This window comes from Psittacula echo (assembly GCF_963264785.1).
Source record: "Psittacula echo genome assembly, chromosome: 27".
Classification (NCBI taxonomy): Eukaryota; Metazoa; Chordata; class Aves; order Psittaciformes; family Psittacidae; genus Psittacula; species Psittacula echo.
The window spans coordinates 2938950-2960737 of NC_137762.1; the positions used below are offsets into that span (position 1 = coordinate 2938950).

The 21788-nt window shown below is 61.5% G+C and overlaps 2 protein-coding genes across 2 annotated transcripts in view; both read left to right on the forward strand.

The window, feature by feature from the left end:
- Window positions 1–15848, forward strand: part of VDR (vitamin D receptor) — a gene marked incomplete at both ends in the record, with an annotated part of 30118 nt that extends 14270 nt beyond the window's left edge. Inside the window, 9 exons of the mRNA XM_080635423.1 lie at window positions 1272–1343; window positions 2950–3100; window positions 8477–8607; window positions 12479–12663; window positions 13355–13475; window positions 13819–13987; window positions 14581–14732; window positions 15030–15146; window positions 15589–15848. Coding sequence (XP_080491549.1) covers window positions 1272–1343; window positions 2950–3100; window positions 8477–8607; window positions 12479–12663; window positions 13355–13475; window positions 13819–13987; window positions 14581–14732; window positions 15030–15146; window positions 15589–15848 — 1358 coding nt within the window. The remainder of the gene's footprint in view (window positions 1–1271; window positions 1344–2949; window positions 3101–8476; window positions 8608–12478; window positions 12664–13354; window positions 13476–13818; window positions 13988–14580; window positions 14733–15029; window positions 15147–15588) is intronic.
- Window positions 15849–17953: 2105 nt separating this feature from the next.
- LOC308230556 (MYG1 exonuclease-like) lies at window positions 17954–20680 on the forward strand (the record flags this gene model as incomplete). The annotated part of the gene is made up of 7 exons (XM_080635326.1): window positions 17954–18109; window positions 18645–18757; window positions 19049–19208; window positions 19296–19445; window positions 19538–19660; window positions 20212–20393; window positions 20462–20680. 7 exons carry the CDS (start codon window positions 17954–17956, stop codon window positions 20670–20672), a joined length of 1095 nt encoding a protein of 364 aa, XP_080491452.1. The 3' UTR covers window positions 20673–20680.
- Window positions 20681–21788: the final 1108 nt, after the last annotated feature.

The following is a 21788-nucleotide window of genomic DNA, read 5'->3' on the forward strand; positions in this document are numbered from 1 at the left end:
TGATGAATGAGCTGATGGGGGTGGAGGGAAACTCCCACGTGCACCAACGTCACTTCCAGCATGGGCTGAGTAACACTTTCCAAGAAGTCAGAGGTGGAAGCGGTGCCCATCATCCGGGTGGGAATCGCACCTGGCACAGGCTTCCTGTGGCTCACGAGCAGCAGTGACCATCCCAGCTCATGGGTGTTGTTGAGAGCTGGATGGGGGTAGGGGGGACCCTGCCTGGACTGACTGGGTACCATCAGTGCCTGCTTTCCCCACCCTGTCTTGTGATGCTGGGGGTATCAGCATCCCCAGGCATGGTCCTGGGAAGGTTTGGTGGAGCAGGGAGCAGCACAAAGCCCTGGAGGAGTATTAAATGGTGCATCAGGATGTCTGTATCAAGGGATGGGTTGGGATGAAGGGACCTTAAAGCTCATCCGGTTCTAACCCATTCCACGGGCAAGGACCCGTTCCACTGGAGCAGCTTGCTCCAAGCCCCTGTGTCCAACCTGGCCTTGAACACTGCCAAGGATGGGGCAGCCAAACCTTCTCCATGCAACCCATCCCAGTGTCCCAGCACCCTCACAGGGAAGAATTTCCTTATCTCCAACCTGAACTTCCCCTGTTCCAGTCTGAACCCATCACCCCTTGTCCCATCGCTCCAGTTCCTGATGCAGGTCCCTCCCCAGCATCCTTGTACCCCCCTTCAGACACTGGAAGCTGCTCTGAGCTCTCCACGCAGCTTCTCTGCCCCAGCCCCGATGTTCTCAGCCTGGCTCCCGTGGGAGGTGCTCCAGCCCCGGAGCATCCTCATGGCCTTGCTCTAACAAACAAACCCGACAAAGGGCACCAGAAGCTCCCCGGGGCTGCGGTGATGTCTTCGAGCATCGCTGCTGCTCTGCACCAGCCCCATGCAGCGCTGCCCCCGCTGCTGCAGCCCCACGGGGAATTAACCCGATCGGAAAGTGTGAATGAGGGGAAAAGCACCGGCCCCGCACCTCTCGCTGTCTCCTGCCCTTCCTGTGCCAGGGCCCGGGCTGGCTGCTGCGATCCCGGCTGCCTTAGCAACAGCCCTGCAGCGCTCGGGGCTCTGTTATCTCTTCCCGGCCCCATGGCTGTGTGGGAAGCGCACAAGTGGTACCCGAGCGGGCAGCGTGTCCCGAGATCACCCCATCCCCGTGCTCCTGTCCCAGAGGGGCTGGAGGGAGCAGGTGGATGCTCTGCATTGACTCCTCAGCGTGATAAGGTCTGAGCTGGCTCAGCCCCTGTCCTGTCTGTCTTTAATGCAGGTGGCTTCCAGTCCCAGCTGCAGAGCTCCTGGGAGCTGCACCAGCAGAACATGGCCTATCTTCCAGATCCAGGTAATCCATAGCCTCTGCACAGGGACCTTCTCCTTGGGGTCAGGTCTGTCTCCTCCTGGGAGCTTTCTCCAAGCAATGGGAAGGACCAGGACATGGGGATGCTGCAGCTCTGCTCTGGAGCTCTGGGTCAGCCTGGAGAAGAGAAGGCTCTTTAAGGGGAGACCTTAGAGCAGCTCCAGTACCTAAAGAGGCTACAGGAAACCTGGAGAGGGGCCTTGGACAAGGGATGGAGGGGTGGGATGGGGAGTTTGGGCTTCCAGCTGGAAGTTAAATGGGATATGGGGACGAGGTTCTTCCCCATGAGGGTGGTGGGATGCTAGAATGGAGAAGGTTTGGCTGCCCCATCCCTGGCAGTGTTCAAGGCCAGGTTGGACACAGGGGCTTGGAGCACCGTGCTCCAGTGGAAGGGGTCCCTGGGGCCAGATTGGAGCTGAAGGAGCTTTAAGATCCCCTCATCCCGAACCATTCCATGACTCCTGTTGAAAGGCACCGGGACCGTTGCCTGCGAGGCGTTCCAGGTGCTGCACAGAGGAAACTCCAGGCTCCAGGAGCTGTTTTGGGATCACACATCCCAGGTGCTCCAGGGCCATCACTCGCTGGCTGCAGCGCCTTTGGCCTTTGGGTGCTCTGCAGAGCTGCTGGCCCCGGCAGGGAGCAGAGTGCCCGAAGCTCCATCGCAATACCCACTGCAGTGATTTGTGGTACCAGGGCTGCTTCCTCCCCGCCTTGTTTCCATCCCTGATGGAGGCTGTGGTAAAGCAGCGTTCCCTTGGGTCACGTTTGGGATGTTCTCCCTTCGGGAGCTGCTGTGCAGGCGCTGCTGCCGCTTCCTACCTGAGCTCCAGGGGAATTCAGCCCCAGCCCATGGGGCCTCAGCTCCTTCCCTGTGGTTTGTGCAGCAGCAACCGGGGGGATTCCGGTCCCTTCAAGCTCTTCCGCAAACCAACCTGATGGGGGAAAGGGTTCTGCCATCACAGCACAGCAAAGGGCTGGGAGCATGTTCGGGGGGGGTTCAAGGCTGGGGTGTGGGAGGGGGGATTAGGCCTGGATTTACTGGGTAGAGAAGCAAATACACCCTAAAAATGAGACAGAACCTGCTTTTGGGTGGTCCTAAAGCAGGACCTAGCCTGTCCTCTAGGACATGGGAGGTCCCCTCTGTTAGTGCAGAAGGAACACAGAGACATAGAACATAGGGACATGGAGGCAATGGGAGCACAGAGACATAGAACATAGGGACATGGAGGCAAAGGGAGCACAGAGACAGAACACAGGGACATGGAGGCAATGGGAGCACAGAGACAGAACATAGGGACATGGAGGCAATGGGAGCACAGAGACAGAACACAGGGACATGGAGGCAATGGGAGCACAGAGACAGAACATAGGGACATGGAGGCAATGGGAGCACAGAGACAGAACACAGGGACATGGAGGCAATGGGAGCACAGAGACAGAACACAGGGACATGGAGGTAATGGGGGCACAGGAGTTTCTCTTCCCAGTCCCCGCGGGGGCCAAGGGCAGGTCCCTTCCTGCAGGGTTTTGCTGTTGGCGGGGCTGTGACGGGCGCTTTGCCCACGCAGTAACGGTGCCTCTGTCCCTGCAGAGCTGGAGCCCGTGGCTGCCAGCACATCGCTGCCGGACCCCGGCGCCGACTGCGACAGGAACGTGCCCCGGATCTGCGGGGTCTGCGGGGACAAAGCCACCGGCTTCCACTTCAATGCCATGACCTGCGAGGGCTGCAAGGGCTTCTTCAGGTGAGCCGGGGCCTCAGCCCATCCCCAGCATCACCTGAGCCTCCTGGGGCTGCTCCCTGTATCCCTGCATCCCTGCGATGTGCCCGCCTTGCAGAGCTGGCACCTCCAAGCCTTGATGCTGGAGAGGTCACAAGCTCCTTGTGCCGCTCTGTGCCCCCCTGCTATGGGAAATGGGTTGTTTTCCCCCTTATCAGGGATTCCCATCTATGTGGGAGCCCTGCAGCCCTGCTTGTGCTGTATAAGCAGGAGCCTAAGAGCCCCTATGGATGGCACCTGGGAAAATACACCTGAAACCAGCAACCCTTGGAGACTGAACTGGTTTGATGGCCACAGAGTTCTATTTAAAGCAAACTGCATCTGGTGTCTGCTCCGAAGCTCCGGGTGCTTGTGAATGGAGATGGATGGGGCCCCCTGCCTGCCTGCTGGAGCGGGCACCAAGCCCTTCATGAACCAGGCACAGCTCTGGGGGTTGGAAGTAGCCCGAGGTTGGATATGGAGCCTTCTGGAGGCTTTTCCACTGTCAGGTGGGGTCTTTGAGTGGCCTCAAGCTGGGCAGCAAAGCACAAACACCTCGGAGAGAGGCAAAGCAGGTCTGGAGAGCTGCAGGTGTCAGGGGCTGGGTCTACCCTGGGGATGCTCCCATACAGGCAGCGCTGCCCCATTCATATGGGAGCCCAGAGCAGCTTGCACCGAGTGAGACAGTGACTGACCCTGGTGCAATGGGGCAGGGGGGTGCCTGCCGTGGGCATTGCTCTGCAGTGGGATGGTGGCACAGGCAGCAATGGGATGGTGGCACAGGCAGCAATGGGATGGTGGCACAGGCAGCAATGGGGTGGTGGCACAGGCAGCAATGGGATGGTGGCACAGGCAGCAATGGGATGGTGGCACAGGCAGCAATGGGGTGGTGTCACAGGCAGCAATGGGATGGTGTCACAGGCAGCAGTGGGATGCCAGCACCACCACCCACCTTTACAGCGTGACCTGGGCTCCTGCAGCACCCAAGGCCTGCCCTGTCACAGCCAAGGGGTGCAGGGATGTGGAGCCTGGAGCTTTGGAGCCCAATGCGAGCAGCACCTCAGACCCTTCCCCGTCCCGGTGTGGCTGCAAAGCAATGGTCTGGCTTAAGGAGCCCTTCCTGGCTGCGGGGTGGCTCTTGCACCGATGCTCTGAGCCCGGTGCTGTCTCCCCTTCTCTGTTGTCACGCGTTGTCACTGTGCAGCCATAGAGTGGTGACAGCGTTTCTGAGCACACATCTCAGTGATGGGGAAAGCTCTCATCCTCCTGCCCCCTCTAAAGCCTTTAGTTCCAATGCAAGGATCTTATTAGTTCTTGCTTTCTATCCTGCTCTCCAGGCTCGTTTCCGTGCCATGTTCAGTCACTGACTGCATTAATATTGCTGCTGCCACCGTAGTTAAGTGTTTGCTGCATTAATAAATAGCAGCACTGCCATGGAAGAGCCTGGACCCCCAAAACTCTCCCGGGAAAGCCCATCCCTGCCTTAGGCAGCTCCTTGGGCTCTGTAACAGGCTGTGCTCAGTGCACTGCCGGCTTTCACCCCTCAGCTTGTGCTCCCGCATCAGTTCGGCGCTGATTTCACCTGGGGGCACCTGTGGGACATGAACCCCGCTGTGAGGTCCCTTGGGAGCATCCAGGGACTCTCCAAAGAGCACCGGGGTTTATGGGCACCCCCGGGTGCTGCGGCACAGGCAGGCGCGAGGCAACCTTTGGCCCCTGGCTTCAAAGTCCGCTGTTTGCTGATGGTGCCAATGGCAACGGCGGCCGCTCCTGGAGCTCTGCTCTTTGCTCTGACAAAGCAGCTAATCCGGAGGGATTTACCCCGCTGCGCCTTGGCTGCAGCATCCGCAGCGTCTCCGGTTTCTCCCGGGGTGCAGTGACCCTGGGTGCTCACGGCAGAGCTGCTCCGGGTGTTCCGGACCCTTTCTCATCCCCTTCTGTCTCCATCCCTGCATCCCCCACCCCTGCATCCCTCCCCGGCCCTTGGCTTTAGCGTTTAGAACAGACCCTGCTTCCCCAGGGCAAGGGGGCATGGACGTGGCTGTCCTAGGGCAGCAATGGGATTATCCCACCCCAAAGGGTTTGTGCCTCCCGGGGTGAGGTTGGTTCTGCTGCGGCCTTGGTGCCAAAGTGACCCCTCCTGTGTGAGCCATGTGCTGGGCGCAGGGAGGGATGCGCTGGGAGGTCCCTGCAGGGTCTGGAGCCTTGCCCAGCTCCTGCACAGGTTGTGTCTGCCCAAAGCCCCTTCTGCTGCTTCAGGCTGGGGTTGTTCTGCAGCTCAGCCCTGGCTGGTACAGGGCAAGGGCCACGTGAGGGGTTCCCTGCCCGTGGTGCGGGCTGTTCGCCATCAGCCACTCATCACCTGTGTTACCTTCTGATAACCCAAAGCCATTCATGGAGGCACCGGGGCTGCTTCTCTCGTGGGCAAACCCCAGAGCCCCAAGAATGGAGCTCAGCTTGAACATGGAATAACACAGCACAGCTTGGGTTCAAGGGACCTTAAAGCTCATCTGGCTCCAGGGACCCCTTCCACTGGAGCAGGGTGCTCCAAGCCCCTGTGTCCAACCTGGCCTTGAACACTGCCAGGAATGGGGCAGCCAAACCTTCTCCATTCCAGCATCCCAACACCCTCATGGGGAAGAACTGCCCCATATCCCATTTAACTCTTCCCTGTTCCAGCTGGAAGCCCAAACTCCTCATCCCATCTCTGCACCCCTTGGCCAAAGCCCCTCTCCAGGTTTCCTGCAGCCCCTTTAGGCACTGGAGCTGCTCCAAGGCCTTGAGCACTGCCAGGGATGGGGCAGCCACAGCTTCTCTGGGCACCCTGTGCCAGCGCCTCAGCACCCTCACAGGGAAGAGCTTCTGCCTAAGAGCTCATCTCAGTCTCCCCTCTGGCAGGTTCAAGCCATTCCCCTTGTCCCATCCCTTCATGCCTTGTCCAAGCCCCTTGCCAGGTTTCCTGCAGCCCCTTTAGGTGCTGCAATGACCAAGCTCCTGCCTTGAGGCGCTGCCATCCTTGCCGTCCCCATCTCTTGGGCCAGGTGGGCTCCGTCACCCCTGGGATGCTCCTGCTGCCCGCAGCGGTGGGTGATGGACGCTGCCTCTCCATGCCCCCCCATGGGAGCTGTGTCCCCATTCCCTGAGCTCGGTGCCCACGGACCCCGGTGCTGGCCGTGGCTCTGCTCTCCCCACGGGCAGGGAGCGATGTCTCTATTTTTACCCCTCGCCTCTGCAAGGAGCCTCCAAATGGCTGGGTTGGAGCTCGGTAAATACAGCCTGGAGCCAGACACCGGGAGCTGCTCCGCTGGGAACGGGATAGCCCCGGGGCCCCTCGGAGCCGAGAGCTGCGGCCCCTTGGGGCCCAACCTCGCTGTGTTCCGAGGCTGCAATTTTCATACCAAAGCCCCAGCCCTGCCTTGCCCCTGCCCTCACCTCAGGACATCAATCCCTGCCCCAGGCCTCCTCCTGCTTGTTTGTGCGTTCCCAGCCTTGCCTTGGGCTGGGGGGGTGTCAGGGAGCCTCCTGCCTGCCCCTGATGCTTGCAACCAGGAGCACTCATAGGAGCAAGGGGGTTTTGGGATGTTGGGCTCCGTGTCCTGATGTGTCCTGGTGCCGAGCAGCGTTTGTGCCTGTTCCTGTGAGAGCAGAGGTCCTGGTGGAGGGAGAAAACCCAGAGAGGAGACAAACCAGAGCCAGCGGCGGGGAGAAACAGGGGTTCCTCAGTGTAAGGGCTCCGCCATCCCATAGGAACTCCACTAAATGCATTCATTCAGGTAAAGGGAGAGCAGAGCCTCTGTTTACAGCTCCCGTTCTAAAATAGCTCCTAATTGCTGTGTGCAGCCTCCCAGCACCTATTTATACCCTGTAAGCATGGGCTTGGTGCTGGAGGGGCCCCTCTGCCATCGCCTCCTCAGCCTGCAGCCACGTCCATGGTGTTTGAGGAGCAGCTCAGCACCACGAGGGGGTTTAGTGCTGGTTCTGCAGGATGCTCCTCATCCCCCTGCATCCCGCATCCAGCACCAGGGCGACCTGGAGCTGCTGGAGCGAGGCCAAAGGAGGCCATGGGGATGCTGCGAGGGCTCCTTAAGGGGAGACCTTGGAGCAGCTCCAGTGCCTAAAGGGGCTGCAGGAAACCTGGAGAGGGGCTTTGGGCAAGGGATGCAGGGATGGGATGAGGAGTTTGGGCTTCCAGCTGAAACAGGGAAGAATTAAATGGGATATGGGGCAGTTCTTCCTCATGAGGGTGGTGGGATGCTGGAATGGAGAAGGTTTGGCTGCCCCATTCCTGGCAGTGCTCAAGGCCAGGTTGGACACAGGATCAAGGTGCTCCAGTGGAAGGTGTCCCTGCCCGTGGAACTGGCTGAGCTTTAAGGTCCTTTCCAACCCAGTCTGGTTGGGATTCAATAGAACAGCACTGACTCGGTGGCCGCATTCTCTCTGTTCTGCCTGAACCACATCTCCTCTCTGCTGCATTCACCCCTCTGAACACCCTTGGCCTTGCAGCCTGCAGGCACCTAGGCCTTGTTCACCTTCAAGATCACCTCTTTGTGCAGAGCCGATGGCACCCTTAGGACCTCCTGTAAATGAGAGACGAGCTCCTATTGCTGATGGTTGAGTAACGCTCCCCACAGCAAAGGCATCTACAGGGGAGCAGCTGCCCTTGGTGCCGCAGCTCAGCTATGCCTGTAACGTGTCATTAGCGGCCATCAGGCAGGATGCCCCTGCACAAAGGCCACTTCTGGAGTTTTCCCTCGAGCTCTGCCTTTGACCCTTTGTACTTGGAACGCTGACAGCCCCCATGGCAGCAGGGTTAACGTGGCACGGGCTGGCTCTGCCGGGGGAGGTTATTATGGTCAGTGGTGTTCCTCTTGAGTCCCGCGCTGAGATTTCCTCCCTGCGCACCCGCAGGCCCGCTCTGCAGCCAGTCCTTGCAGCAAAGCTGGGCTCTAAAGGCTGGTGAATGTTTAATGGCACTCGCTGCTTTCTATTGCTGCTCGTGGGGCTTTCTCTCCAACCCTTCCACCCTCCTCATGCCCTTCAAAGTCCCTGCTCCCAAGCTGAAAGCTGCTTAACCTGAGGCTGAGCCCCTCGGCTGTGTCCTTGTGAGAGGTTCTCCTTTCCCTGCCCTCCAGCAACGCCTGGACCTCTAAGAGCAAACCCATGGATGCACCCAGCCAGGTTCAGCCCCTCCAGCTTGCTCCTCTCAAGCACCCAGCTGAGCTGAGCAGGTCAGAGATGCTGCCAGCATCCTCTCAGTAGTTTGCTGCCCAGAGAGCTGGGTTTGTGCTTGAGGTTTTGCTCTTGCACTGTCCCAACGGTGGTGGTTTGACCCGGGATGGTTTCTGTTCCCTTTCTCTCCAGGAGGAGCATGAAGAGGAAAGCGATGTTCACCTGCCCCTTCAATGGGGACTGCAAGATCACCAAGGACAACCGGCGGCACTGCCAGGCCTGCCGGCTGAAGCGCTGCGTGGACATCGGCATGATGAAAGAGTGTGAGTATGGGGCACGTATCCCATGGGAACATCCCGGCTTCGTGCCCTCATCTCCTTTTCCTTCCCATTCAACGTGCGGTGCAGAAGGCAGGCACTTGGGAGCCCTCTAAGGATCCAAAGGGGATGCAAAGGGCAGGGGATGTGGTGGGTAATGATTAAGAGAAGCTTGTTTAATGGTTGAGGCTGTTCCTGTGGTGCTCAGTGAGCTGGGGAGCTGCTCTGAGCAGAGCCCTGGGAGGGCATCAGCTCAGCGACAGCATCCGGGGCTGTTTCTGATTAACTCCTGGTCACACCAAGTGAGCATCCTCCCATCCCGCCTCTGTCCTTATCCAACCTGGCTTCGGATGCTCCTGGCTGCATCCCAGCAGGGGAGCGGAAGGAGCTGCCCCTGTTTTGCTCAGCCACGTCCCTCTTTGGGCTTGGTGTCTGGTTCCTCTTCCTGCAGCACGGGTCCATCCATCCCTCCCTCCATCCACATGCCCAGCAGCGGCTCAAGTCCATAGCAGAGGGGAGGAAAGTGGGGTTTAACCCAATCCAAACACACTTCAATGGGCTCCAAATACTTGTTTTCTTCAAGCATATTTCGAGATAAGCAGCTTTTAGAATGCAATGGGCTTGGCGCAGTTCCTCCTGCCAAGCCATGGCCCCGGCTTCAGGAAAGGCTGGTGTCCATGGAGGCTTCCAACCAACAGAGCAGCTTGGAGCCACTGCAAACAGGAGGACGTCACGTGGAATGATGGATGGACCTGGATAGCTGGGAGATGGAGGTTCCTTTCTTCCGTGCTGAGCAAACAGTTCCCATGTCCCAGGGTGCAATCAGAGCGCTGAGTCCTCCAGAAAATCCCGATTTACAGGCGTTTGCAGGGCAAAAATGCCTGAATTTCCAATTGTCCCAAAGAGCGAGCAGATCCCTGTGCTCCTCCTGATCCTTGGATCTTATTCTTTTCAATAGCAGCCGCGTGCCATAGACACGAAGACAAAGACCATGGAATAGACCTCTTGCACCCATGTCCTGTATCCAGCTTGGGGCCCCTCACTCCAAGAGGGACATTGAGGGGCTGGTGCAGGGCCTGGAGCCCAAGTGGGATGGGGAGCGGCTGAGGGACCTGGGGGGTTCAGTCTGGAGAAGAGAAGGCTCAGAGGGGCCCTCATCGCTCCCTACATCTGTTTTGGGTGATTGGGGCCCTGTGAGCCCGTGGTCAATGAGCTCTGTTTGGTGCAGCCGTTGCTAACAAGGGGAATGCGTTGGTTTGCTTTGATAAATGACCCCAGAAAGGCTGGAAAACCGGGAATCCATCGGAGCCGGGGTGGTTGCACTGGCTCCGGGATGCGCCTGTGCAGGAGTTAATGTGTAAGCGACCCAATCACCCAAACCAGCACCGGATGAGCAAGCCCTAACCTAAGGAGCCTAAAAATAGCCTCCCATGGACTTTGCTGCTGGTAAATGAGGGCCGAGGGGTCCTGCTGTTATTTTTAGGTCGAATCAGGGCTTTTGAAGCCTTGAGGAGGGGTTGTGCCTTCCCTAGGCAATGAGGAGCCCACGGGCAAGGCTGGGCCAGTCTGAGCCCTCTGCTGATGGGATCTGAGTAGTCCAAAGCAGAAGTGAGAGTGTGGGATGGGGATGAAGAGGAGGAGGATGAGGGCAGAGCTTGTGCCAGTGTTAATGTGGGCTCTGATGCAGACCCTGCAGTGCAAGGTGCTTGGATATTCTTAGACATCGCCTCCAGGGTCCCTTCCCCAGCACAAGGTCCACGGACCAGAGGCTGCGGTGATGGGCTGGGGGGAGCCGGTGCTCGTCAGAGAGGTGCAAAAGGCAACGGGACCGTGTGTGTGTGTGTGTGCACTGATGCAGAGCAAGGGCCCCGGAGCCACTGGAGGTGGGAGATGGAGGGCAGCGAGGTTATGCCCCCGCCGCAAGCCTGGGTTCACCCCAGAGCCACGTTAGCAAATACTTGTGGGTTTCCGCCTGTTATCGGTGCAGGGTGAAGCTCGGGGCTGGGGAGGAGCCGGAGCCTTTGGGAATGCGGCTTCCTCTGCCTTTGGGAGAGGTTTGCCTTTGGGTGGCTCTGGGAGCAGCACATCTCCAGCCTGGGGATGCTGCCGGCTCCCTGCCCGCTTGCGCCGGGCTCTCCTGGGGTGATGCTTGGCACGGATGTACTTTGAATCATAGAATCCCAGAGTGGCTTCTGCTGGACAGGACCTTGAAGCTCACCCAGCTCCATCCCAGTCTCCCCCTTGGCAGGTTAAAGCCATTCCCTTGGCCTTATTTCAAGTTTAAACTCACTTCTGCTTTAGATCTGCTGCGAGGCTGCTCCCCATCACCCCCTGCTCTGCAGCCGAACCCTCAGCGCTGCCCTCGCTGTCGGCCGCGGCTCCCCCTGCGCCCTGCGGTGTCTGCACAGGGACCAGGCTCTGTCTGGAAGCGATGGGCGGGATTATCCCGGCCTCCGCAGGGATGTGGGGCCAGGGCAGCCCACAGGCACCCGGCCACGTCGCCGGCTGTGCCAGGAGCCTGCGGCCGCAGCGCCCCGGGGCTTGGGAAGAGCTCGGAGCTGGGAGCTCAAGTGGGAAGGGGCAGGCGCTGAGCTGCTTGTCCCCCCTTGAGACAGGCAGGGATGCAATGGGCAGCGTCCGTGCAGTGCTCCGATGCTTTTGTAGTGAGAACTGGGATGGGAGAGGGCAAACCCTCCCTTCCCTTCCTTCCTTCCCCATCCCTCCCTTCCCTCCCCATCCCTTCCCTCCTTCCACATCCCTCCCTTTCCTCCCCATCCCTCCCTTCCCTCCCTCCCCGTCCCTTCCCTTCCTCCCCATGCCTTCCCTTCCTCCCCATCCCTCCCTTCCCTCCCCATCCCTCCCTTCCCACCTCATCCCTTCCTTCCCTTCCCATCCCTCCCTTCCCACCCCATCCCTTCCTTCCCTCCCCATCCCTTCCCTCTCTCCCCATCCCTTTCCTCCCTCCCCATCCCTCTGTTCCCTCCCCATCCCTTCCTCCCGAGGCAGTCGCCCCTACAATACCCTGATCCTGGGAGGAACCCTTCGGTTATTCCCATTCCTTCGAGTCCCTGCTGAGATTGTGCAAGTTTGAGAGCACCTTGGAAAAAGGCCTCTGGCAAAGGGGGGAGCAGGAGCAGGGACAGGAACGTTCCGTGCCCCCGGCCCTGGGCCTATGGTCCCCGCTGCCCTTCGCCAGCCTCCCCCTTGACTCGCCCCCATCCAACCCCTCTGCAGCCATCAGATAACACACATGGGGCTGTCTCTGACGGTGGCTAAAGGGTGCAGAGCACCTTGAGGAATGGGCACTGCTGCTGTGGGTGTGTTAAGGAGCGCTGGTGTGAAGGGGGGACCGGTACAAGGATGGGGAGTGCGTCCAAGAGATCCATGTGGGTCCCTGTTGCTTCCCTCCCAGCCCCATAGGGTTGCTCAGGTCTTTAAGCTCTTTTTACCCTGCCTTATGTATTGCCCTTGAGGCCAAGCCAAGGCTGTCACGTGGAACACAGCCGTAAATACCCAGCCCTGGGAGGACGTTTCTATGTCCCTTTAGCTTGCAAACCCTTGTGAGGATGCAGACCCCCAGGTTGTCAGTACTGCAGCGGCACAGCTCCCTCTGTTGTGGGGCAATGGAGTGGGATGAACGCGCTGGCCCGATCCCGCAGGATGCAGGTTCCTTCTCCTTGAGAGCACAGAGCAAACAGCGCAGCATTGAGCTCCCTGCACCCAGCATCACCCAACAGCACCTGGCGGGCTATAAACGGTGCTGGCGAGAGGCTGTGACCCGGCAGGCGAGGGCAGGAGCAGGATGGGGCTGATGGAGGGTTGATGATCGGGCAATGGGGATGCAATGGGTGCTCAGCGCCTGTCCCGGTCCCTGCAGTCATCCTGACGGACGAGGAGGTGCAGAGGAAGCGGGAGATGATCCTGAAGCGCAAGGAGGAAGAGGCGCTCAAGGAGAGCCTCAAGCCGCGGCTGTCGGAGGAGCAGCAGAAGGTCATTGACGTCTTGCTCGAGGCTCACCGCAAGACCTACGACCCCACCTATGCCGACTTCACCAAGTTCCGGGTATGTCCGGGCCGCTCCAGCCCCATTCCTGTCTGCGGGAACAGCCACGTGCACCAAGCACTTCATCCACAGCTCCTCATGGGGGGGGAGTTATGAACCCCAACGAATGACCCCCAGCAAAGCTCTCCATCAGCCCCGCTCTGCATGGGGTGGGCTGGGATGAAGGGAGCTTAGAGCTCATCCAGCTCCAACCTTTGCCATGGGCAGGGACCCCTTCCACTAGAGCAGCCCCGTTCAACCTGGCCTTGAGCACTGCCAGGGATGGAGCATCCAAACCTTCTCCATGCAACCCATCCCAGTGTCCCAGCACCCTCTTCTCCCTTATCTCCAACCTGAGCTTCCCCTGTTCCAGTCTGAACCCATCACCCCTTGTCCCATCGCTCCAGTTCCTGATGCAGGTCCCTCCCCAGCATCCTGGTACCCCCCTTCAGACACTGGAAGCTGCTCTGAGCCCTCCACGCAGCTTCTCTGCTCCAGCCCCAATGTTCTCAGCCTGGCTCCTATGAGAGCTGCTCCAGCCCCGGAGCATCCTCATGGCCTCCTCTAGGCCAGCTCCAGCATCTCCATGTCCTTACATTGAGAACACCAGAGCTGCCCCCAGTGCTGTGAGCGGGTCCCACAGAGCAGAGCAGAGGGGCAGGATCCCCTCCAGGACCCTCTGCTCCCCTTCACATCCTGCTCTCCCTTCCAGCCCCCCGTGAGGAGCACCCCTGGCAACAAGGGGGCAGCGAGGGCCCCCTCCATCCTCACCCAGGAATTGTTGGGGGACTCCAGCGACCTCTTTGGCTCCGATGACTTCAGCGCGTTCCCAGGTACCACCTCGCCTCTCCATAGGTGATGGGGGAGAAGTGCAGCGGCTTCACCCGATTGTGGCCATTCAGACCCTTGTTCGACCCCTTCTGAGGAGCTCATTTGACGGAAAGATGCTCCTGGGGGTGTTTTAAAGTCTTTTTTGGAGCACAAAACCCTTCCAGTAGAGCAGGGTGCTGGGAGCTCCAAACACCTGGATGCTGTTGGCTCAGGAAGGCTCCCAGCCCCGTTCCCCAAGCCCTGCTGCAAGATGGGCGCCGTTCCCGCTGCAGGCCAGCATCGTTCCCCTCATCCCTGACATCATCCCTACATCCAAGGTCCCCTCTGCCCATCTCCCTGCCTCAGAGCCTGTGGAGCCGCAGATGCTGTCTAACCTGGTCCTGGAGGAGAGCGACGACACCTCCTCCATGAGCACGGACTTCTCTCAGCTCTCCATGCTCCCGCACTTGGCCGACCTGGTCAGCTACAGCATCCAGAAGGTGATCGGCTTCGCCAAAATGATCCCGGGCTTCAGGTGAGACGATGCCCATGCTCGGGAATCCCATCCCAGCCTTCCCAGCTCCCTCGGGCTCTGTTCCCATCCCAGCCCCGTTCCTGCTTTCCTGTTTCCTGTCCCTCTCCTCCCCGGGTTCCTCCCGATTCCCTGTCACTGGAATGCTTGGGTGCTGCCACCCAATGAATGGAGCTGCTTCATCGCAGGCACCTGGGTGAGGGAGAAGCTGGGGAGCCCCCAGCAAAGAGACCCAGCATGGAGCAGCTCCAGTGCCTTAAAGGGGCTCCAGGAGAGGGGCTTGGGACAAGGGATGAAGGGACAGGCCAAGGGGAATGGCTTTAACCTGTCCGAGGGAAGACTGAGATGAGCTCTTAGGCCGAAGCTCTTCCCTGGGAGGCGCTGGCACAGGGTGCCCAGAGAGACTGTGGCTGCCCCATCCCATCAAAGCCAGGTTGGACACAGGGGCTTGGAGCGCCCTGCTCCACTGAAAGATGCCTCTGGATGTGCTTTGAGCTCCCTTCGTCCCAACCCATTCCATGGTTCCACGCTCCACGGGAGGCAGGTTTCCACTCTCCGCTCACTGCGGCCTCACCTCAGCCTCTCCCCCCGCGCAGGGACCTGGCAGCAGAGGACCAGATCGTGCTGCTCAAGTCCAGCGCCATCGAGGTGATCATGCTGCGTTCCAACCAGTCCTTCACCCTCGAGGACATGACTTGGACCTGCGGCAGCAACGACTTCAAGTACAGGGTCAGCGACGTCACCCAAGGTGAAGGCTGCCAGAGCCCCTCCTGCTTGCTGCGGGCTGAGGAGCATCCCCTCAGCCTGAACCCACAGCCCTGCATCCCATAGGGAGCAGCGTGGGAGCAGGGATGCGCTTCAGGCTGTGGTACCCAGCAGCTCGGTGGTGTCCCAGCATCCCCATCCCAGCACCAGCTCCCATCTCTGAGCCCTAAGGGACACCTCTGCATCCTGCAGCAGGACACAATGGCTCTGCACACATCCCTCAGCAGTGGGGGATCCTGATCCTGATCAGGCTGTGCTAAAGGGTCCGTTCTCTTCCCAGCTGGCCACAACATGGACCTGCTAGAGCCGCTCGTCAAATTCCAGGTGGGCTTGAAGAAGCTGAACCTTCATGAGGAGGAGCATGTGCTCCTCATGGCCATCTGCATCCTGTCCCCAGGTAGGAGCACGCTCATCCCGCTGCATCACTGACCTGATGGGTTCGGTGTTGTCCCCATAACGCCACCCTTCCCTTATGGGCTCAGTGTTGTCCCTATAATGCCACCCTTCCTTTATGGGTTCAGTGGTGTCCCCATAACGCCACCCTTCCCTTATGGGCTCAGTGTTGTCCCTATAATGCCACCCTTCCTTTATGGGTTCAGTGGTGTCCCCATAACGCCACCCATCCCTTATGGGCTCAGTGTTGCCCCCATAACGCCACCCTTCCCTTACGGGCTCAGTGTTGTCCCCATAACGCCACCCTTCCCTTATGGGTTCGGTGTTGTCCCCATAACGCCACCCTTCCCTTATGGGTTCGGTGTCCCCGCTCTCTCCCCTTCCCTGCCCCTTCCCCGGGGCCGTTGGAAGCGGGGAGGGCATCACCGTGGCCCCGGTACCTGCAGACCGCCCGGGCGTGCAGGACACGGCGCTGGTGGAGTCCCTCCAGGACCGGCTCTCCGAGATCCTGCAGAGCTACATCCGGTGCCGGCACCCTCCGCCCGGCAGCCGCCTGCTCTACGCCAAGATGATCCAGAAGCTGGCGGACCTGCGGAGCCTCAACGAGGAGCACTCGCGGCAGTACCGCTGCCTGTCCTTCCAGCCGCAGCACAGCATGCAGCTCACCCCGCTCGTCCTCGAGGTCTTCGGCAACGAAATCTCCTGAGCCGGCCCCGACGGCGACGGGATCCATCAGCGCCGGGGCAGCGGGAGCAAGGGGTCGCCCGTAGGCGCTCGGGTTGCGCGCCGCTGGAGGTGCTGCTTTGTGGCCTCAGCACCGCAGCGACAGAGCCAGGGCCCTGTGGGGTTTCCCTCTATTCCCTGAGCAGCTTCCCCGCTTCCCTGCCCTCTGCCACTGCTGACTCCTCCCTTTAGGGGGCACTCTTGAGGCCGGTCACTTCTTGACCTGAGACACGGAGGGAGAAGCGCCCGGGGGTGGTTCTGGGGGGGCAGCGCCGTTCTCTGCCCCCCACCAACGAGGGAGGCACCGGCTGAGGCTGCCGGGGGCTGCGGCCCCACCTCGCACCGCTCCCATGTGAGGGGACGTTTGCCCTCAGCCCCGCGGCAACAACCGGATGAGCCGTGATTCGAGGTCCCGGGCTCCGGGGTGCCCTCGGGTGCAGCTCCCGGCTGCGGCCCCATCATGGGGGTGACAACCACGGCTCCAGCTCGGCTCCGGCGCCCAGCGCTGGGCTGGAGCCGGGCACCGGAGGCTGCTCTTCCCCCTCCGCCCCCGTCCTTCCCGGTACCGGCGGGACCACGGGGGAGCCCCGCGGCGCCCGGGACGGCCCCAGCTCGCTTCTTGCAAATAAACTCGCTCGAACGGCGCTGGAGCTGCGCATCCTGGGGGGGCTGCGGGGCCGGGCCCGGCCCTGCGGGGAGGGATGGGGAAGAGGCCGGGGCCGGGCGGTCCCTGCGCCCTTCCTTGCATGTGTGTGTGTGTGTGCACACGTGTCCTGTGTGTACGTGTGTGCGTGTGCACATGTATGTCTTGTGTGTGTACATGTATGTCCTGTGTGTACATGTGTGTGCACATGTCCCGTGTGTACATGTGTGTGTGCACATGTATGTCCTGCGTGTGTACATGTATGTCCTGTGTGTGCACACGTGTCCTGTGTGTATGTGTGTGTGCACATATGTATGTCCTCTGTGTGTGCATGTATGTCCTGTGTGTGTACCTGTATGTCCTGTGTGTACATGTGTGTGCACATGTCCCGTGTGTACATGTGTGTGCATGTATGTCCTGTGTGTGTACATGTATGTCCTGTGTGTGTACACATATGTCCTGTGTGTACGTGTGTGTGCACATGTCCTGCGTGTGTGTGTGCACATGTATGTCCTCTGTGTGCACACATGTCCTGTGTGTACGTGTATGTGCACACGTGTCCTGTATGTGTGTGCGCACATGCATGTCCTGTGTGTACGTGTGTGCACATGTATGTCTTCTGTGTGCACGTATGTCCTGTGTGTGTACAAGTATGTCCTGTGTGTACATGTCTGTGCACATGTCCCGTGTCTGTTTGTGCACATATATGTCCTGTATGTACATGTGTGTTTATGTGTCCCGTGTGTACATGTGTGTGCACATATATGTCCTGTGTGTACGTGTGTGTGCACATGTGTATCCTATGTGTGCACATGTATGTCTCATGTGTACATGTGTGTGTACATGAATGTCCCCTGTGTGCGTGTGTGCACATGTATATCCTCTGTGTTCACGTGTGTGTACATGAACACAGAATACTCTGTGTTCACATGTTCACATGTGTGTGTACATGTACATCCTGTGTGTACATGTATGTCCCGTGTGTACGTGTGTGCACGTGTCCCGTGTGTACATGTGTGTGTGCACATGTATGGCTCGTGTGTACATGTGCGTCCACGTGTCCCCTGTGTGTGTCCCTGTGCACACGTGTCCCGTCAGCACGTGTCTGTGGCCGCGTGGCTGCCTGCCCACGTGTACCCGGCGTCGGGGGCGTGGCCTCCTGGAATTCGCGCCCATTGGCTCCACCCCTTCTTCCCATTGGCCACGCCCCCGTCCCACGCAGCTCACGCTGGCTTCCATCCAGGCGGGGCGGTTGGCGCATGCGTGATGACCCCGGGGCGTGGTTGGGCGGGGCATGCACGCAGCAGCGGGGGGGGTGGGGACAGTTTGAAGCTGCGCATGCGCAGAGCAGCGGGGCGGGGCTTGCGACGGGGCGGAGTCATGGCAGCGGCCTGCAGCTGACGCACGCGCAGACTCAGGCACGGACCTGCGCGCAGGGATGGCGCATGCGCAGTGTGATGCGCCGCGCCGCTCGCCTCATGGCAGCTGCCGGGGCCGGTACCGGTTCCGGGGCCGCGCCGCGCATCGGGACCCACGACGGGACCTTCCACTGCGATGAGGCCCTGGCGTGTGCGCTCCTGCGGCTGCTGCCGCGCTTCCGGGTACGGCCCCGCCGCGAGCCCTGCCCCGGCACCGTGCGGCGGAACCGGGACCTCCTCAGCGGCGTCGCCCCCTGTGACCGGGGGCAGGTCCCGGTTGCAGCCGGGGTCACCCTTGGGGTGTCCGGTGCCTGGTCCCGGCCAGCGGCCACCCCTAGGTCCAGTCACTGCTTAGGGTATCCGGGCATAGCTGGGGGTCACCCTTAGGGCCCCAGTCCCGCCTTTGTGTTCCCGGTTGCACCCAGAGAGCACCCCTCAGACCCACGGCCCCTCTCTGGGGTCCTGCTCCCACCCTTAGGCCCCTGCTCCCACCCCAAGGCCACCCTTTGGTCCCTGTTTGCACCTGAGGGGCACCCTTTGGGTCCCCAGTCCCTGTCAGGGTGCATGGGCACCCTTAGGCGCTCCCCTTGGGGTCCCCATTGCCCCCTGGGGATCAACCTGAAGTTCTCAGTGCCCCTCATGCTCCCTGCTCTCACCAAGGGCAGCTCCTGGGGGGGAGGCCCCCCCCGGGTTCCCCAACATTACCCCCCCCCCGCAGGACGCAGAGGTGCTGCGCACCCGGGACCCGCAGCGCCTGGCGCAGTGCGAGGTCGTGGTGGATGTGGGGGGTGAGTACGACCCCGAGCGGCACCGCTACGACCATCACCAGAGGTGAGGCCCCTCCATGCCCACACCGGGGTCCCCTGGGTGCTGGGGGGGGGTGTCCCATGATAGAAGCTCTTAGGCTGAGGCTCTTCCCTGTGAGGGTGCTGAGGTGCTGGCACAGGGTGCCCAGAGAAGCTGTGGCTGCCCCATCCCTGGCAGCGTTCAAGGCCAGGTTGGACACAGGGGCTTGGAGCACCCTGCTCCAGTGGAAGGGGTCCCTGGAGCTGGATTGGAGCTGGAGGAGCTTTCAGGTCCTTTCCATCCCAACCCGTTCCCTGCCTGCGCACGGCCCTGCAGATCCTTCACGCATTCCATGCGGAGCCTCCGGCCTGACAAGCCCTGGAGCACGAAGCTCAGCAGCGCCGGGCTCATTTACTGCCACTTCGGCTCCCAGATCCTGGCGGAGCTGCTGGGGCAGCCAGAGGACAGCCCCGTAGTGGCTGCGCTCTATGACCAGGTATGGAGGCTCGGGGGGGGGGACGTAACCCAGCTTCCCCCACGGATGGAGGGCTCCCCATAGCAGAGGGACCCCCTTTCTCCCCAGCTGTACGAGAGCTTCGTGGAGGAGATCGATGCCATCGACAACGGCATCGCGCAGGCGGAGGGGGAGCCCCGCTATGCCCTGAGCAGCACCCTCAGCGCCCGCGTCGGGCGCCTCAACCCGCGCTGGAACAACCCCGACCAGGACACCGAGGTGGGGACGGGGCCATGGGGGCAGCACGGGGCCGCCCCCCCTGTGCCTTGGCCATCCCTGACCCACCCCGTGTGTCTGTCCCCCCCCTAAAGGCCGGGTTCCAGCGGGCCATGGAGCTGGTGCGGAGCGAGTTCCTGGAGCGGGTGGACCATTGCCACCAGAGCTGGCTGCCGGCGCGGGCGCTGGTGCACGAGAGCATCCGGCGCCGCTTTGAGGTACTCATTGGGGCTCCGGGGGAGCAGTGCGGTGGGGGGGGGGCAGGTCCCCTCGGGATGGACGTCCCTGCATGGCCCAGGGTGGCCGCTGCACCCCGTATCCCTATACATGGCCCTGCACCTCTCTATCCTTACACATACCTCTGTATCCCTACAGCCCTGCACCCCTCCTGCACCCCAATATCCTTACATACAGCCCTGCACCCCCTCTGCACCCCTATATCCTCACATACAGACCTGCACCCCCCTGCACCCCACTATCCTTACACACAGCCTTGCACCCCTATATCCTTACACATGACCCTGCACCCCCCATCCTTACACACAGCCCTGCACCCCCTGTGCACCCGCTTGCACCCCATATCCTTACACAACCCTGCACCCCTATATCCTTACACATGACCCTGCACCCCTGTATCCCTACAGTCCTGCACCCCCCTACACCCCTGTATCCTCACACAGAGCCCTGCATCCCTTTATCCTTACACAGAGCCCTGCACCCCTCCTGCATCCCTGTATCCTTACACACATCCATGTCACCCCCGGTGCAGGTGGACGGCAGCGGGGTGGTGCTGGAGCTGCCGCAGGGCGGGTGCCCATGGCAGGAGCACATCTTCAGGCTGGAGCGGGAGCTGGCGCTGCCGCAGCCGCTGCTGCTGGTGCTGTTCCCGGAGCGGGGCGGGCAGTGGCGGGTGCAGAGCGTGCCCACGGCGCCGCACTCCTTCCAGAGCCGGTGAGCCCCGGCCCTGGCCCCCAGCCCCATACCTGGGAGCAGGCTCTGACCCTCTGCCCCCCCCGCAGCCTGCCCCTGCCCGAGCCCTGGCGCGGGCTCCGGGATGAGGCCTTATCCCGGCTCTCCGGCATTCCCGGCTGCGTCTTCGTGCACGCCACCGGCTTCATCGGCGGGAACCGCACGCGGGACGGGGCCCTGGAGATGGCCCGGAGGACCCTGGAGCAGCGCGGGGCGGACGAGGCCCCTCCTGGCACCGGCACCCCCAAAGGAACCCTCTGATCCAGGGATCGCTGCAGGGATCAACCCATGGGATGGGATCGTTGTCATGGGGCTGGGGGGGGGGTGTCACTGCCCCTCATCCCAGCGTGGGATGGTGGGAGCCCGAAACAAGAGACTCAGGACGAAGCGTGTCCCCACTCCTGTATCTGCTGCTTCCCCCCCCCAGTACAACCCAGTGTATGCCCAGTGCATTCAGTGCAATGGGGGGGTCCTTGGGGTGCTGGCATCGCCCCCCCCGCCGTGCTTGGCTCCCACTGTTCCGCCCCCCCCGCGCACCCAGCAGCGAGGGGGGGTGGACGGGACACGCGGCTCCCCCCTCGCTCCAGCTCCATCCGCGGGGCCATGGGGACAGCGTGGCCGCTGCTGCTGCTGCTGGCGCTGCCCCACCGCGCCGTGGGGCGCCGCTGCCCCCCCCCCCCGCTGCCCCCCAGCAGCAACGGCAGCGCGGAGGGGCCGGCGCGGTCCCCGGACGCCGCGGTGCTGGTGGCCATGGGCGGGTGGCTCGGGGCCGTCCTGCTCTGCGTCGGGAGGCACGTCCGGAGGAGCCGAGCCCGCAGCCGCCTGCAGCTCCGGTACCTGCGGGCGCTGCCCCGGGCCCCGCCGCCCGCCCGCGAGGAGCGGGGGGCGCTCAGCACCGCGCTCTGAGGAGGAGCCGGGGGGGGGAGCTCCGGCCCTGCCCCGAGCACCGGAGGGGTTCGTATCCCGCTGTTCCCATCCCGTGTCCTGGTGCCGGCCCCGTGCTGGGGAAGGGAGCTGGGGGTGATGGGGGAGGATTGGGGGTCCCTGCGGTCTCCCCCTCATCCCTGCCCGGGGCTGCAGCAGAGCGATTGCAGCATAATCCCAGGGATTATCCCTGTGTAATCCCGGGGTTTAACCACAGCCCCCCCCAAATCCCTGCTGGGGGCACGGGGGGGTCCAGCTGCTCCCCAGATGGGCTGGATCTGGGGGTTTGGGGTTCATCAGCTCCAACCCCTGCCACGGGCAGGGACCCCTTCCATGGAGCAGGGTGCTGCAAGCCGCTGCGTCCAACCTGGCCTTGAGCACTGCCAGGGATGGAGCATCCAAACCTTCTCCATTGAACCCATCCCAGTGTCCCAGCACCCTCCCAGGGAAGAG